Source organism: Bufo gargarizans, chromosome 4 (genome assembly GCF_014858855.1).
Source record: "Bufo gargarizans isolate SCDJY-AF-19 chromosome 4, ASM1485885v1, whole genome shotgun sequence".
Classification (NCBI taxonomy): domain Eukaryota; kingdom Metazoa; phylum Chordata; class Amphibia; order Anura; family Bufonidae; genus Bufo; species Bufo gargarizans.
This window is the reverse complement of record NC_058083.1, coordinates 358,622,158-358,640,251: the sequence shown is the minus strand read 5'-3', so window position 1 is coordinate 358,640,251 and position 18,094 is coordinate 358,622,158. Positions and strand designations below refer to the sequence as shown.

Here is an 18,094-nt window from a genome sequence, read left to right as displayed (position 1 = left end):
TTCACACCACAAAGACGAACGCAAGCCAGCCACCTCCCTGCATAAGGAAGCGTGGCGGTGCATTGAACTATGGTTTTGATTTAAAATTATTTTTTGTATCAGGACAAGTAGATTGAGCCCCCACTTTAGTCCTTCGACAAGTAGTTTTTTTATTTTTTATTTCCACAACCCTGATAAACATATTGTACATACCCCCTTTTTCAATACAGCACATCAAATAAAAAACACTAGATATCAGCTAATCCTTGCCTGGAACTAGTCTAGTATCGAAAGTTTGCATTAAAAAGTCCATGCAATGTATGTAATATGTATTGTGTCCACCAAAACTGTTTATGAGCTCCCTATATGAAATCCACATACCATAAATAGGAATTTGGTCAGGACTTCTCATTTAGACAAACTTTGAAAGTAGTTTTTAATTCAACATTCTGTGCTAATTTTTTATATACTGCTATAGGGCTTGCAGCTCTATTTTCCCATTAAAACTATAATATGTTGCTTATCTACAGCTGCTAATAGGGGCTGTTTAGGGACAGTTAATTCCTATGCTCCCTTCAAAGGCAAATACAGGTTACCATTTGATAAAAATCTATGTCTAAGTTATGATTTCTTGCTCTGAACAAAAACTGAGCTCTGACCACTATAAAGAAAGAGGAATCAAAAAGCACAATAAATAATTTTACTTCAGTTTCTCATAGTCAGAAAATGACTACAGTGAGGAACAAAACTGGCCTCTGCCAACAGCATGGTTTGGATTATTAGAGCTTTCTCAGCGTCTACATTATGCTCTGTGAGGAGACACCAATAATTAAGATTTGTCATATAAATGTAAAGAAAAATGTCAGGAAAGTAGACAAGGTGTTATGGAGAATAGAGGGTGTGCCCTAACTGAGTATGGATACTGGTGGGACCTGTTCATGATGGATATGATTTTGATGGATATGCAACGCTACCTGTGGCAGGGTATGATACTCATACTAAGGGTTGGGGGGATTAGGTGGGGGTCCTTGGACTCTCGGCTATGTAATGCTATTTGAGATGCCTGAGTCTCTATTGTTTGTACAATTTTCAATTGTGTTGAATAAAAATTATCTGATTAAAAAAAAAAAAAAAAAAAAGGAAAGAAAGAACCTACCCCCACGAAAATGCAGTGCAATCTGTAGGCGGCAGGTCACAAAGCAGAAGGAGCTCCTACTTAATGTTTGACACTAGATTAGCTATCTCTGTCATCCAGGGAAGGCTGTCAACCTCTAAGTAGAAGTGCCCACTGGAATCCTAAACTCAGGAAGAGCAGAGATTAAAATCATTAAACTGTAAGTTATGCTGAATGAATTTTCCATTATATATCAATCCACTCAACGCCTCATGCCCTATAACATGCAGCCTGCAAATTGCACTTTTATGGTAATAGGTTAGCTTTTATTTTATTTTTGAAAATAGTAAATATACATAAATCTAGTCCTACATTTTTCTATTGCAAACAAGTACAAAGTTGCGTAAATTAGCTTTGGATTTTTAAAGAAACATCTGGCTTTTTACCCCTTGCTCTTTCTCTTCCTATGCAACCTCTCCAACACTATACTACAGAAGGCTGTCAGCTCATTCTACACAGCAAAGCATGAATATGTTAGAATGAAAAAATGCTTTAAAGGAAACCTGTCACCTCAAAAATGCATCTACACCAGCCAGCAGTACCTCATAGTAGCCCGCAGCCTGTTAATAATCATATATTTCATACTGTTGTCTGATGCTGCATAAGTTCAAAAAAGGCAGTTTTATTCTCCATCAGCGCTATAGTGCCAGCCAGCTTGAAGTCAAGGGGGCAGCGGCCTCATTGCTTCAAGTTAAGTTTACCTTGACTTGAAGCAAGGAGACCGCTGCCCCCTTGACTTCAAGCTGGCTGGCACTATAGCGCTGATGGAGAATAAAACTGCATCGGACAACAGGATGAAATATATGATTATTAACAGGCTGCGGGCTACTATGAGGTACTGCTGGCGGCTGTAGATGCATTTTTGAGGTGACAGGTTCTATTTAAAAAAAATGAGAGCGGAATCTGGAAATTACCCCTGGATGGCTTAGGCTGCCTGTTAATGAAAATCATTTTGACCGCGTAATTTAATCAAATGTTCATTTGTTCTCAACATTCTTTCAAGTGGAAGGAAAATATGTCCTACTGTGAACATGTTTAAAATATGTTTTTAATTCAAATTTTATGTGAAAAGCAGTTTATAACAACATTTTTTTCTTTACTAAAAAGCAGATTAACACTATAGTGTATGCGGTATGGTTATCAGAGGTCTTCATCAAGTGTCTGCATTATGGCATCTCCCCAGACAACAATCATTCAGCTCAACAAAAAGCATAAAATAAGCAACCTGTACACACTGAGCCGTAAAAAAACATTCACTGCACATGCAATGATGGTACTGCTACCAGAGCATGGGTGATATTTCAAGGCCAAGCATTAGTGTAGTGAGAATGCCTAGCCCTGTCAATCTCACTAGAAGGCAGAGTAACAGTGGGGAGAGGAAGAAGTGAAGTGGAGCTCCAAGGGGCTAAGCCAGCTCCTCAGTACTCAGAGTACCCTATTTACATATATAACAAAGTAAGGGCTCATATTAGTCACCGTGTGTAGGCAGCACACAGTATACCTGGTTTATTAGGGCTGTTCATGGTGACAGGTGTTCTTTCATGCTATACATTATTAAGCTATGAATTATACATTTTAACCACATTTTAATAATATGCTGAGTTAAGCAGTTACAGATGATTGTTAATTCATCCCCTTAAAACCGTACAAAGAAATATAGCAAAGCAGCAGCAAATGGAAAAAAAAAAACATATATATGTTCATATGAACTGCAGTAACCCTAGGAGTGGTATAAAAATGGTCTCCAACAACCTGTGTGTGATGTGGGGTCATGAGTGAGAAGTCTCAATGTAATGAACTCCCAGCGGATGCTTTGTCTGTTCAATTCATATGATCATTTTATTATCATGGGTATATATCCATAAAAGGGCGCGTTTCGGTCTTTCCAGCCTTCATCAGTTGATGAAGGCTGGAAGGGCCGAAACGCATCCTTTTATGGATATATACCCATGATAACGAAATGATCATATAAAATGAACAGACAAAGCATCCGCTGGGAGTTTGTTACATTGTGTTTGCTGGAGTCTCTCCTTCCCGGGCCAACGCAGAGTAAATTGGGTGCTGACCATCTTTTTATATATGAGTGAGCAGTCTGACAGGAAAGGGGAGCAAGACTGCATCCCTCCTCCCTGTTCTTGTAAGGCTGCTCAGCCATAATGGTATATTGCACACAGGACTGCATCTTTACTATCTATTGTACAATGTAGAACAGAGTTGTGCTCTATAATAGATATGAATGGAGTGATTGTGCATGAGATATGCTGTCAGGGTGAGTAGCCTGACAGCAAAGCTCAGCAATGTGAAGTGAATGCAGGCATCAGAGTGCAGTGGAACAAGGCACTGTCCCAATCCCCTTCACCTCCCTAAACAGCTCTGCAAGTGGAGGCAACTGTCCTTATTACATTCTAGGACAGGTTGCTGGAGGCCATTTTTAATCGTTTCCCGAGAACCCCTTTACATACAATGTCAATAGCCATTGTTCGTTAATAAAATCCCACCTTGAAAACTGTAAACACAAAAAATTAACAAAATCTCAGCAGCCACATGAAATTATTCCCACATTTTAGTTGTGTCTTTCTATTCTCCCCATGCAACCTCAAATTATCTGAAGGGGTTATCCAACAAGCATTGCGCCACCTTGATTGTTTACCAGGCACAATTCCATACTCTTAGGGCTCATGCACACGACCATTTGTATTTTGCGGTCCGCAAAAAATATGGATGACATCCGCGTGCATTCCATATTTTGCGGAACGGAACAGCTGGCCCCTAATAGAACAGTACTATTCTTGTCCGTAATGTGGACCGTACTAAGAAATGTTCTATTTTTTTGCAGAACGGAAATCCAGACATACAGAAATGGATGTCTGGATTTCCGGACCCATTGCGGACCCATTGAAATGAATAGTTTCATATACGGCCAGCAAAAAAAATGGAACGGACAAGGAAATATACGTTTGTGTGCATGAGCCCTTAGTAGTGGTCTGGCATTACAATTCAAGTAAAAGTGAATGATCTGCAAAACCAGGAACAGTGCTAGTAAAAGAACAGCCCTGTGCTTGGTGAACTGGACAAGGTGTTTATGGAGTGCTGCAGCCACTTCAAATAACTGAGATTCAGTCCTCCACAATCTAATTCTGTTGGCCTATCCCAACAATAGACCATCAATTTAACTTAATTTAGCTTATAATGTTTGGTAAATTGTACTTATTTTTAATTCTTTTTATGAGTGCTGTGGAAAAGAAATAGGTACTGACAGATATATTCCTGTCTGGATGTATTTTAAAGTGACATTCGCAAGAAGAACAAGCTGCATCTCCCACCTAAATTTGTAAGCAAGTGTGGAAGATGGAACATCGAAGAAAGCAGTACCATTTTTGAGACAACTATGTGACACCCAAAGCAGCCTCCTTGCAGAACTATTTCTCAAAAGTCCATAGCTATTTTACAAACTGAAAGAGGAAAGTGCTAGTATTGTTAGAGATCTGTATATGCCTTTATAAATATCTAACAAATTGTGAACTGTTGAGGGATCGCAGGTGCAGCATGCACGCTAAGTACACTCTGCTTTTAACCCTGTCCGGTGCCATTACAGCTTTCATCGGATCCAGGGATGCAAGTACTCACATGCATGCTGAGCCCACTTTATACTTCTCCTGGAGCCTAATAGCTCCACAGTTGCAGTGTGCGATTGCATTTTGTGTTTTTACATTCATATCTCTATTTCGCCACAGCAATCTGCACCTGCTAAGGGTTGTGCGGGCTGAAATTTTCCATATTTTTCTCCTTGTAGTACGTATTGGAGGCGTGGCGATCTCCAAGCAGTCAAGCACACCTGTCCAGTTAATCTTCCCCCTGGAGGCTGGTTTTAAAGTCAGTATAAAACTGAGTCTGCTTATACAGCACCTACCAGTAGCTATTAGGCTCCAGGAGAAGTATAAAGTGGGCTCAGCATGCATGTGAGTACTTGCATCCCTGGATCCGATGAAAGCTGTAATGGCACCGGACAGGGTTAAAAGCAGAGTGTACTTAGCGTGCATGCTGCACCTGCGATCCCTGGACTTTATGTGGCTGTCATGGCCCATAAAGGGTAGGAACTAGTGTTAGGGACCACTCATGAAGGCGACCTTGACGCGGTGAGTGGCTTATTACGCTTTGGCCAAAATGTACACCAATGCCTTATTCAACATCCAGCATAAAGGTAGGGCAGAGAGCTGGTTGCAGTGTGCGATTGCATTTTGTGTTTTTACATTCATATCTCTATTTCGCCACAGCAATCTGCACCTGCTAAGGGTTGTGCGGGCTGAAATTTTCCATATTTTTCTCCTTGTAGTACGTATTGGAGGCGTGGCGATCTCCAAGCAGTCAAGCACACCTGTCCAGTTAATCTTCCCCCTGGAGGCTGGTTTTAAAGTCAGTATAAAACTGAGTCTGCTTATACAGCACCTACCAGTAGCTATTAGGCTCCAGGAGAAGTATAAAGTGGGCTCAGCATGCATGTGAGTACTTGCATCCCTGGATCCGATGAAAGCTGTAATGGCACCGGACAGGGTTAAAAGCAGAGTGTACTTAGCGTGCATGCTGCACCTGCGATCCCTGGACTTTATGTGGCTGTCATGGCCCATAAAGGGTAGGAACTAGTGTTAGGGACCACTCATGAAGGCGACCTTGACGCGGTGAGTGGCTTATTACGCTTTGGCCAAAATGTACACCAATGCCTTATTCAACATCCAGAATAAAGGTAGGGCAGAGAGCTGGTTGCAGTGTGCGATTGCATTTTGTGTTTTTACATTCAAATTGTGAACTGTTGACAGGTCCTCTTTGGGAATTCTACCCTAGTATTAAAGGGGTTGTCTCATCTCACCGTTACTAAGGCGACATAAGACTAAGCCCAAAAAAACTGGTGGCCAGAAACAGCTGAGCGGGCCAGCGCTCCCAATTGCCTTGCATGGAAGCTATGGAAACACAGCAAGCTCTGCTGTTTCCAAGTTAGGGTGGCTTAGTCCCATCTCGCCACAGTGAGATGAGACAAACCCTTTAACTATATAACCACCTTTTAAAGGGATTGTTAGGTATTTATGTACTAGAAAGTACATTGAGACAGTGTCTGGTGGCCACACACTGATCAGTCCTATTAAATTAGGCTAATTAATGTTTGGAACGTGGCAGAACTCGTGGCAGAAACCCTAGGATCAGTCTCAGCTCTCTGCCGTTAGTTCCACAAGCAAAATACTCATATTTTTTCAAATTGTATTTTGCCCCCTGTGAACTTACTCTATCAATGGTTTTCAAGGCCGCACATTCAAATGAAGGTCCTAAGATGTACAATTGGGCTCTAAATTGTGAGCCACACATTTATCTAAGCTTCCAAAGAAAAAACTATTATTCAGACATGGCATGCTCCTTCCACTCGGACAAACGAATGCTCTCATCAGACCTAAAACATTAAACATGAATAGAATATGCAGTTTGTAGAAGAACAGTTTGAATTTATTGTAAATGAAGCATGGTTTCTATTTCACATTCATAAACTGTCTGGTATTCACATTAGCTGCTATTTTAAATGTTGCTTACCCCATGTTATTAAAAAGGAACTTGCCTTTAACACTGAAATTAACTGTAGGGCACAAAAGTATTCCATGTGGAATGCTAATGGAAAGCATTATCCCATCATTTGAAACCACAACCAATTTTTTTGCAATTTAAAGGAAGCTTTAGTTTAAGGCTACTGTAACTCGTATAATAGGAAACTTACTCACAGTGACTGTTGTGAACCCAGGCAATACTTCATGACAACCCCAGCCTGAACTCCATTCACAAAATGCAAGGTGCTCTATTGTGCCCTGGTGACTGACAACACTGGAGCTTCACTTTAATCCAAGACAACTGAATTAAATGAACACACCAAGAAAAATTGACACATTGAGGGAGATCAACTAAGCAAAATGCGCCAGACTCTGGCACAAATAGTGCCAAAAAAGTGGCTTACATAGTGTGCACCAAATTTATTCTGTTTAGCCAGTTTTTTCACCTTCTTCAAGAGTTTTGAAAAGTGTATGGGAAAAAGGAAGTGGCTAAGATGACTTCAGATTTTGTAGCGCACCATTTTTTTTGTCCAAAATATTTGTATAAAGTTAGCCAGGCAAGAGGTGGCATATGAAAGAAAAAAGTACCAAAAATAAAAAAATGTATCAAACAGTCTGCACCACAGTGATGACTTTGATGCAGTTTCTGCCTGTTCTGTATAGTTTTATTCTGCCTAAATTTAAGAAAAAATTGTAAATCTCCCCCACTGTCTATATAGTTAACAAATTAAAAATCGACTCCGTGTCTAATATGTAGCTTATAATGTTTAGTAAATTTTATTTATTTTTAATTCTTTTTATGATGTGTGGTGTGAAATAAGAAATCGCTAGAGACAGATATATTCATGTCTGGATGTATTTTAAAGTAAAAAATAAAGACACCATGAAAACACAAATAAAGACCCTAAGCCAACGTTTCCTACAAAAGAACTACCCCCCACAACTCATCAAAAATTCGAAAAAGAAAATTTCACAAAAAGATAAGAAAGAAAGCCTCCACAAACAAACACCAGAATTCAAAGGATCTTCAAAATGCGGCACGAAAAAAATAGATAATGCTGCCAAATGATAAAAACAGCAGGCAGAGAGATGGACATCCCACAGGCAAAATTTCATTCCTACAACAAATGACATGTGCTAGCAGAAACGTCATCTACCTACTTCAATGTCCCTGCAACATCTATATAAATATATAGCATATATATAAACATATATATAAATACACAGAAAAAAGAAAACCAGTGGCAGCACCGTCCCTAATGTAAAATAGTGGGTGCAACTGGCCCAAAATAGATTAAAGCCAATCCGATAAATACAAAATAGAAAAAGGATGGGCAGCACTTCAAGAAATAAAAATAGCAAAAAAAACTTTATTTGCTATTTTTATTTCTTGGAGTGCTGCCCATCTTTTTTCTATTTTATATATATATATATGTACAGTACAGACCAAAAGTTTGGACACACCTTCTCATTCAAAGAGTTTTCTTTATTTTCATGACTATGAAAATTGTAGATTCACACTGAAGGCATCAAAACTATGAATTAACACATGTGGAATTATATAAATAACAAAAAAGTGTGAAACAACTGAAAATTTGTCATATTCTAGGTTCTTGATTACTGCTTTGCATATTCTAGGTTCTTGATTACTGCTTTGCACACTCTTGGCATTCTCTTGATGAGCTTCAAGAGGTAGTCACCTGAAATGGTTGTCACTTCACAGGTGTGTCCTGTCAGGTTTAATAAGTGGGATTTCTTGCCTTATAAATGGGGTTGGGACCATCAGTTGCGTTGTGGAGAAGTCAGGTGGATACACAGCTGATAGTCCTACTGAATAGACTGTTAGAATTTGTATTATGGCAAGAAAAAAGCAGCTAAGTAAAGAAAAACGAGTGGCCATCATTACTTTAAGAAATTAAGGTCAGTCAGACCGAAAAATTGGGAAAAGTTTGAAAGTGTCCCCAAGTGCAGTCACAAAAACCATCAAGCACTACAAAGAAACTGGCTCACATGCGGACCACCCCAGGAAAGGAAGACCAAGAGTCACCTCTGCTGCGGAGGATAAGTTCATCCGAGTCACCAGTCTCAGAAATCGCAGGTTAACAGCAGCTCAGATTAGAGAGCAGGTCAATGCCACACAGAGTTCTAGCAGCAGACACATCTCTAGAACAACTGTTAAGAGGAGACTGTGTGAATCAGGCCTTCATGGTAGAATATCTGCTAGGAAACTACTGCTAAGGACAGGCAACAAGCAGAAGAGAATTGTTCGGGCTAAAGAACACAAGGAATGGACATTAGACCAGTGGAAATCTGTGCTTTGGTCTGATGAGTTCAAATTTGAGATCTTTGGTTCCAACCACCGTGTCTTTGTGCGACGCAGAAAAGGTGAACGGATGGACTCTACATGCCTGGTTCCCACCGTGAAGCATGGAGGAGGAGGTGTGATGGTGTAGGGGTGCTTTGCTGGGGACACTGTTGGGGATTTATTCAAAATTGAAGGCATACTGAACCAGCATGGCTACCACAGCATTTGCAGCGGCATGCTATTCCATCCAGTTTGCGTTTAGTTGGACCATCATTTATTTTTCAACAGGACAATGACCCCAAACACACCTTCAGGCTGTGTAAGGGCTATTTGACCATGAAGGAGAGTGATGGGGTGTTGCGCCAGATGACCTGGCCTCCACAGTCACCGGACCTGAACCCAATCAAGATGGTTTGGGGTGAGCTGGACCGCAGAGTGAAGGAAAAAGGGCCAACAAATGCTAAGCATCTCTGGGAACTCCTTTAAGACTGTTGGAAGACCATTTCAGGTGACTACCTCTTGAAGCTCATCAAGAGAATGCCAAGAGTGTGCAAAGCAGTAATCAAAGCAAAAGGTGGCTACTTTGAAGAACCTAGAATATGACATATTTTCAGTTGTTTCACACTTTTTTGTTATGTATATAATTCCACATGTGTTAATTCATAGTTTTCATGCCTTCAGTGTGAATCTACAATTTTCATAGTCATGAAAATAAAGAAAACTCTTTGAATGAGAAGGTGTGTCCAAACTTTTGGTCTGTACTGTATATGGCCTATTAGATATTAACCTAATTGTAACGATGATGATTTTTTTATTATTAGATGTCAGGTAGAATAAATATCGAGTTTATATGCCCCACAGATATATATCCCATCATACACAGTGTCGATTTTAGATGTCCCCTAAAAAAAGAAGTAATCAACCCAATTATGACATTTTCTGTGCCCCATTACTTTAACTAACACAATTATAAACATGAGAAGTATTGACATTCAAGATTGCAAAGACCGGAAGCCCCGCATGCGTTCCAGCTTGGAACGCTAAGCCCAACTTCCGGACATGCGCACCGCCCACAAAACAACTCAGAAAGAAGAAGAAATAAAATAACAAGGCCGGACGCCGCGATGCGTTCCAGCCTGGAACGCACCAACTTCCCCTTCTGGACGGCCGAACATATCGGCTCCAGACGCCTTCTTTTCCCTGTGGGCGGTCCCCTGACAAAGTTTTGGTGCCCTTTTTCCATTTTTTGGTGCCTTTTTACCAATTAGGTGCGATTTTAACAATAAACCTAGAGTATAAATACCTGTGACCACAGACAGAGATAATATTGCTCCTGATGAAGAGACGTGCCTGTCCCGAATTGCGTTGAGCCGGATTTTTACATGTAATGCAATAAAGACATTTGAAAAGAAGCACCCGTGTGATTGGCTGCCTTCATCCATTAAAACTCTAGAAGTGATCCAAACTGGGGGGGTGTTTGGTTTACAGGTGTTTTATGCTTATCCTGGTAAACCGCCCCCCTCGTGAAGTGAGTAAATGAACCTAGGATAGCACATTATTTTATTATATGTATTCGTATCCTTTTAAACAGATTTTACCTATTAGATATAACCAATTCGCCCCACTTTACCACGCTATATCGTGTACGACACTGCAAAATACAGTCTCTTAGGCACTTGAGACGTTATGTAGTGTTCCTATCTGTGTGTATTATCTTTTATGTAGATATATATATATCTATATATATATATATATATATAATTTTTATCTCTATATATATCCACACATCTTTTATTATACTCTTTTACAAATATTATGTTGATATAAGACCTACTATGTACCTGAGTAGCTTGACACTGACCTATTGGCGCTAAAAAGGGTTTATGCAAGAACAGGCGAGACTGGGATGGTACCACTACCCACCAGTCCCCCTAGTTTGGCACACTCCCATATCCTGTATTTTAAAGTGACATTATCAAGAACAACAAGCAGCATCTACCACCAAAATTTGCAACTATGTGACACCCAAAGCAGCCTCCTGCAGAACTATTTTTGGTCCCCACTCAAAAGTCCATAGCAATTTTACAAACTGAAAGAGGAAGGCGCTAGCATTGTTAGATATCTGTATATGCCTCTATAAATATATTTAGAATATGTCATATTATTGTGGTTAGTTTTATATGCATGTTCAATCTTAACACAACAGGAGCATTTATTGTTGTCAAGTAAATTGTAGTAAAAATACAGTACTCATGCAGAAAGAGTCCAAAACATCTGAACTTTTGGTTACATCTTTTAAAAGGGAACTGAACAGTTTATAAATCAACCAAATAAACTGGTTACAATATTTTACTGTTTTTAAAGTGATTACTTAATGTTATTAAATAAATCTTCTGAAACATACCTGTGGAGAAGACGGATTGAATGCTACATTGATGACAGATTCTGAATGTTCTGGAAGCTTTTGCAGGTATATGCTGGAACGTGTTTCATAAATGTATGCCTGAAATTATGTATGAATACAGAGTATTTAGATTTTCCAAGAATGCAGATAATACGCTTTTGCATGCAATATGGATTTAAGACGCTTTTCTATTGGGAACAGGTTACATTTGTGGCAGGTAGGTATAATAATATACTTTGTGCTGTTACTCACATAGCAAGGTATCTTTGTTGCGCACATAAAGTTTTTTAACCTTGTGCATTGGTGGTTTCTGCATGCTTCCGTCAATCAGACTGGTTTAGATTCCCAATTTATATAACACCTGATGGTACTATAATCAACACAAATGGCATGCGTGAGAGTAAATGGTATTATAGAAGCCACATATCTCTTTCCTTAATTCTCAAAGAATTTGACAGATTTGGTAGCCGCAGTATCTTTAAAGCCAACCTGAACATGTGTGCAGGAATATACGTACAAACGAGTATGAGTAAAATCAGAAATTTATACATGGTTGTGGATGCACTATGTCACTGAACAGATTTGGCTTATATTAGTGCCCCCCCAGGTCTTCATCCTGTAACCCCTATACAGGGATCTGGACTCTGCTGCAGAGGAACCACTAGGCTGGCAGTCTCTGTTCACAGAAATCTGATACAGGCAGGTCATTGGTGTGTAGCGCAAAGGGGACAGGCTAGTCAAAGGACGAACCAAGGTCAGGGTAGGCAGAGGTTGTTCAATCCAGTAATCAGTCTAAAGGTCGGGGCAGGCAGCATGGGGTCAACACAAGATTCAAGCTGGTCATGGTCTGGTCAAGTAGCTGAGGGTCAAATTCACTAAATAGGCAGATGTTGAGCATAGGAAGTCAAAATTGAATACAACGGACATTTTCAGGAACTTGAGATCTGGAGTAATTGTGGCACACCAATGGTTTGATACAGGTGAGATACGGAGAAGGAGTTGTTGGGTATACAAAGAGATGGTGGCAGATGTAACCAGTAACATACTGGACTGATCCACCCCAGAACTTCATAATGACAGACAAAACGAGAAACAAACTTAAAAGAGAGTACCATCCGACAAATATTTTCAGAAAAGAATTGCCTCCAGGAGTATGCTGGAGATGTTTGTTTCCAGTCAGCAGACTTTTTCATATGGATGGCCACCTTGTCCAGAGAAGTTTTCGTCTCTTTCCAGGTCTGGAGAAATCAAAAGCCGAAACAGAAGTGGGGAGCAAAATCTGCAGATGCTGACCATATACAATGAAAAATGGAGAGCTGCTGACAGACTCGTTAAAGTGATTGTTATATGAGAGTTTAGCCAAAAGAAGCAAAGATTCCCAATCCTCTTGATGAGTAGAAATAAAATTATGTAGGTAATTCTGCCTGTGACGGCTCAGTTGTGTTAAATCCTGGCATCACACATCTGGTTTCTGTACCGATGCACTATGACAGGATTTAGCTGAGTGGAGTGGACACAGGCAAACGCAGCAATATTTTCTCCTGCCAATACAGTGCTTGCTGTGTCCCCCATTCTAGCAGTACAGTGGAACCCATACAGCCATTCACAACTGACATGTCAGTGGTGCATAAGTCTATTGATTCCAAAGTGCGATAGACGCCTAGAACAGTAAATAAAAAAAATTATAAAATAAAATACATTAGGAAAATGTATTTCAGGCAATTTTTTTATAAAGTTGTCTAAAAGGTTAGCTACCCTTTAACATCCAGTAATCTGCAAAGTGTCCTCCAGAGCAGGGTCTGTCTGGGACGATGTGCTGAGGTATACCATGAGGTAATCCATGTGTTTGATGAACAGCAGAAAGAAGACCACACAATGGGACAAAAGGCGCCATTTTAGAGAAATGGTCCACAGTCACCCAGATGAAAGTGCAGCCAGGGGATGGGGGCAGATATGTGATAAATCCTATATGTTTCCACTGAGAATCTGGCACTGGTAATGGAAGAAGAAGCCTGGCAGGCCTCTGCTTTAAAGATTTATTTTGTGCATATGTGTTGAAATAATGTAGGTCACAAATAGTGCTAGGAGACAAGTTTAAAGTCTTGCGAAGACTGAGACGTCAAGTAGAATTACTCTTACATCCCCAAGCCGGGATCTGGTTTCAGTTAGGAACAAAGATTGTACCAGGTAGAATATTCTTGACCAAGACAGGAGCTACAGGTACAATTCAGATAGAGTCAATGATATTGATGATGATGATGTTTTTCTTGGCAGGACAGACAGAAATGCAGAATGAAACTGAAGCGAGAGAAGAATAGAGACCAACTGGCTGAACAGATTTGGTTTATGTTAGTGCCTTTCTACAGCAGCGAAAACCTGACAGATCTAGAGAAGATCTGTGTGGAGGAGTGGGCCAAAATTGCTGTTGCAGTGCGTGCAAACCTGGTTAAGAACTACAGGAAACCTCTGTAATTGCAAACAAAGGCTTCTGCACCAAATATTAACACTGATCTTCTCAGATGTTCAAATACTCATGTTTAACAGTTCAAGACAAATAAATTCTTTAAAAATCATACAATGTGATTTTCAGAATTTTTTATTTTTTTATTCTGTCTCTCAGAGTGGGAATGCACCTACAATGCACCTACAATATGAATTTCAGACTCCTCAATGATTTCTAAGTGGGAGAACTCGCAGGGTGTTCAAATACTTCTGTTTCTCACTGTATATGAAAGTTACCAATTGGGAAGGATTTATATACATTTGAGTCTGAAAATGAGAATTTTTATAGTTGTGGACAATGGTTCCAGTCCATCTTTCTATTGCAACTTAGACATATGAGATACCTCCCCCTATGGATGGAGTATCCTTTAGAAGGAGTCATCAAATCAGTTACTGCTAGCCACTGAAGAAGGAGCACTAAGCTCTGAAACGCGTTTGGTGTATATTTAGCAGTAACGACAAGTACAGTCTACAGCTCCTAAAATTGGCAAGATCACCTGTTCACTCCTATGACCGCTGTGACGCACGGGAACTGATTACTATTCCAGCATCTATCTCCGATAGACTCACCTTTAGCGTTTGAACAGCGTTACAACTCCTGACCAGTGAGTTCAGTAAAAAACTTGCGAATCAGAGATATAACCGGCCTTCTACAGGATCGGTAATGTATTGCCAATCGTTTTATAACTACAAGGAATAAGAGATATTCATTCTAAAAAAGATTATGATAATGAAATGATCCTATAAGGATTAATGAATGCGATATATAAAGAGGAGTTCCACTGTAATATATAAAGTCAATTTGCAATTAGGACTTACCATTGGAAAGACATTGTTACCTTTTATATAACCGCTTATTCGGTTATTAGTACTCAGCAGCGCAGCCAACTGACAATATAAGAACTGTCAAACAATAATATTATTGGAACTTTGCACATATGCTGTGTCAATTGTGTATCTACCAGAACCTGATATGCTAAAGGATTTTAGATATATCTAAGTATCGCATAAGGTGAGATATTACATATGAAATTTGGGACATTTCAAACACAGCCACACTGTATATATATTTCTTTTATTCAGGATTTTGTAGTCACATATTTTTATTTTATTCCTATATTTTTGGTTAGTGTATATTCTAGTTTGCCAACTATACCATTTTATATGAATTAATTTTATGTATATTATGTATCGCCCTTTGTGCATCAAATGTGTGGTGAATGTTTGGCAGGAATAGATCTAATATAGGTTTTATTTTAATTGACCACAATAGGGTATTCATTTCCATACAGCACTGAATAGCGTAGTGCCCCCCATACATTCTACTGAATCCTCATCAAATTCAAGATGGTCTCTATTCTTCTTTCGCTTCATTTTCGTTCTGCACTTCTGTTCTGTCAAGAAAAACATCAAGGTAGATGTTTTTTTGCATATCTTTAACCCAACTGACCAGGTTGCTGAGCCTTAACATATCATTGACCCTCTCTGAATTGTACCTGTAGCTATTGTCTTGGTCAAGAATATTTCACCTGCCTGTGTTGACCCCATGCATCAGTCCAAAGTTTAATCAGTCAAACTTTGGACTGATTACCAGATTGAACAAACTCTGCCTGCCCTGACCTTGGCTCATCCTTTGACTACCAGTTTGCCTGTCTCCTCTATGCTACTAAGCAATGTTTCTTGACCTGCCTGTGTCAGCTAATACATGTTATATATTTCCAATAAAGTATAGATTTTATTTTAATTGACCGCAATATGGTATTCATTTCCAAACAGCACTAAGTGCCCCCCCCCCAAACATTTTACTATATTCCTTTCCTAATCAACATTGGGCGTGTCGTGGGGAGAGCACCGAACCACGATTTCTCAGACCGGTAGAGCCACTGTACACTATATAACAATTGATTAAGACACTGCGTTCAGCATCCATTCCTTAGTGTTTTGGCTCGGCTCTCATCCGGAGAGGGATAGAGTGGTGAGCATGAAGAAATGCGTGATAAATTACTTATAATAGTTGGCAAAGCCCGTAAACTGTTGTATGGCTCTCAGATCATGTGGACGTAACCAATCTAGGACTGCAGACCGCTTTTCTGGATCAATAGTCAGAGATAACATAGCATGAAAAGATGTTCTCTCAAAAAGCCACTTCTTAAATTTGGTGTAAACCCTGTTCCCCCACAGATGGAGGACAGACATGCTTTAGTATGATGCCAAGTCAGGCAAGTAAATCAAGATAACCCAAGAAATAGACATAGACTAGATAATTGAAATCCAGCAGCTCAGGCCAAAAAGCATGATGAGGTACGTGCAATGACCAACATGGGTGTTAAACATGGTCTTCCACTTGTCACCCTCACAAATTCGGGACAAGTTATGGGCACCCCAGAGATTCAATTTAGTAAAGATCTTTGGCAATGTGTCCTGTCAAAGAGTTTGGAGTTCAGTGGCATTGGGTTCTTACTTCTGTTCTTGCTCAGACTACAATAGTCAATGCTGAACTAAATAGAGCCATATGCATTTTTGACAAAGAAGAAGCCAGCTCCAGCCAGGAAAGAGGATGCAAATAAATCTTCTCTCCTTTATGCACTCCAACATGGGTTGAGTCTCAGTAAGATACACATGGTCTAGTGGGGGAGTAGGTACATGTAGACGGGCAATCATATCACTGATGAGGTGGCAAGAGTCTCGGTTTACTTCCAGTGAAACAACTGAGTAACTGGCATATGATGCAGGCAGTCCCAGAAGGCTTTGCGGCACAAGACCTCGGAATAGAGTGAACTGTAGCCAGGCAGTAGAAGTGGCAACAAGGCCCCAAAGGGAGGACCTGCTCATTGTCCAAATTGATAACCAGAGCAAGGAGGTGGAGTCACAGCAACTCATATGGTTCTCATTTTAAAAGCAGACTCTTAGAAGTTCCTAAAGAAATGATCAATGCAAGTTGCCTGTGTGATCAGGTCATCTAGGAAAGCTGATAAATCTAGGCCCTCCCAAAAAGTGGCCTATAGGGCCTCATTATTCCAGTAAAACTCTGAGGATAGGGGTATGGTATATTGTCCAATGGTTGCCCTGGTGGAGGCACGTTAATGAAGATGTTGTGTAGGCTCCTCAAAGATCTTACGGAAGGTTGATAACGAATCTGGTGGATTATATGTCAGGGGATCACCCTATACACAGAGGTGTGTGGCCCAGGCCAAAGCTTCATCAGATAGCAGAGACACCAAGAGGGCAATCTTTGAATGGTCAGTAGGGTACTGGTGAGCCTGTAATTCAAAATGGATGGTGCACTGTTTCAGGAATCCATGAAAGGTCTTAGGATCTGCATCATGGAAGGGTGGAAGTAGTAGATGTAGGCAGGAAGGGACTGACTGTGGTTGTTGACCCTGTGGTGGAGCAGGAGTTTGTAAGAGTATTTGTAGCCATATTTGTTAAAGGAGTCAATTTTGTGTTATAATAATATTGCTTTTTCTTAGAATATCTTTGAAATAATGAGCTAGTATTCTGGCTGTATGTCCAGAAACTGGATGAAGGTTTAGTCGCTTATACACGTGTGTATCTAAAAATATTTAACTAGTATGTAAAGCTGATCGTCAGGGGTGTTGGGAATCAGACCTCCACCAATCACATACTGATGACGAGATGTCTGACCATGTCAACGAAGGGGAAGAGGGGAGACAGCATTCAAAATGATTTAAATACATTAGGGGGAATTTAAGTGTCGTTCAGCTCCAAAGTTTGCAACTTTTATGCCAACTTTTACCACTTTTGAAAAGTTGCATAAAAGTGGGTGGAATTTATTATTTAAATGAGTTTGTCCGATTTATAATTGTGAGTTTTTGGAAAAGTTGCAAAAGTGTTGCAAACCCTCACCAGCTAGGTCACTTCCCTCCATGAAGCCTATTGGGGTCATTTATCAAACTGGTATAAAGTAGAATTGGCTTAGTTACTCATAGCAACCAATCAGATTCCACCTTTCACTTTTGAAAGCCCCTTGGTTGCTATGGATAAGTAAGCCAGTTCTACTTTACACCAGTTTAATAAATGACCCCCATGTTTCTAGGCATTGAATTATCTGAGATGTAAATTACATACTAGATTTAGCAATTAAATTAGGGCAAATAGGGAACCTCCACTTTGAAGGCTTCAAA

At 39.9% G+C, this 18,094-nt stretch overlaps 1 protein-coding gene across 3 annotated transcripts in view; it reads right to left on the bottom strand.

The window, feature by feature from the left end:
* The window catches only part of WDR27 (WD repeat domain 27), a 679,631-nt gene that overhangs the window by 26,531 nt on the left and 635,006 nt on the right, over positions 1-18,094 (bottom strand). For all 3 annotated transcript variants that reach the window (XM_044290035.1, XM_044290036.1, XM_044290037.1), the window contains one exon: positions 11,448-11,546. In XM_044290035.1, the coding sequence (XP_044145970.1) occupies positions 11,448-11,546 (99 nt within the window). The remainder of the gene's footprint in view (positions 1-11,447; positions 11,547-18,094) is intronic.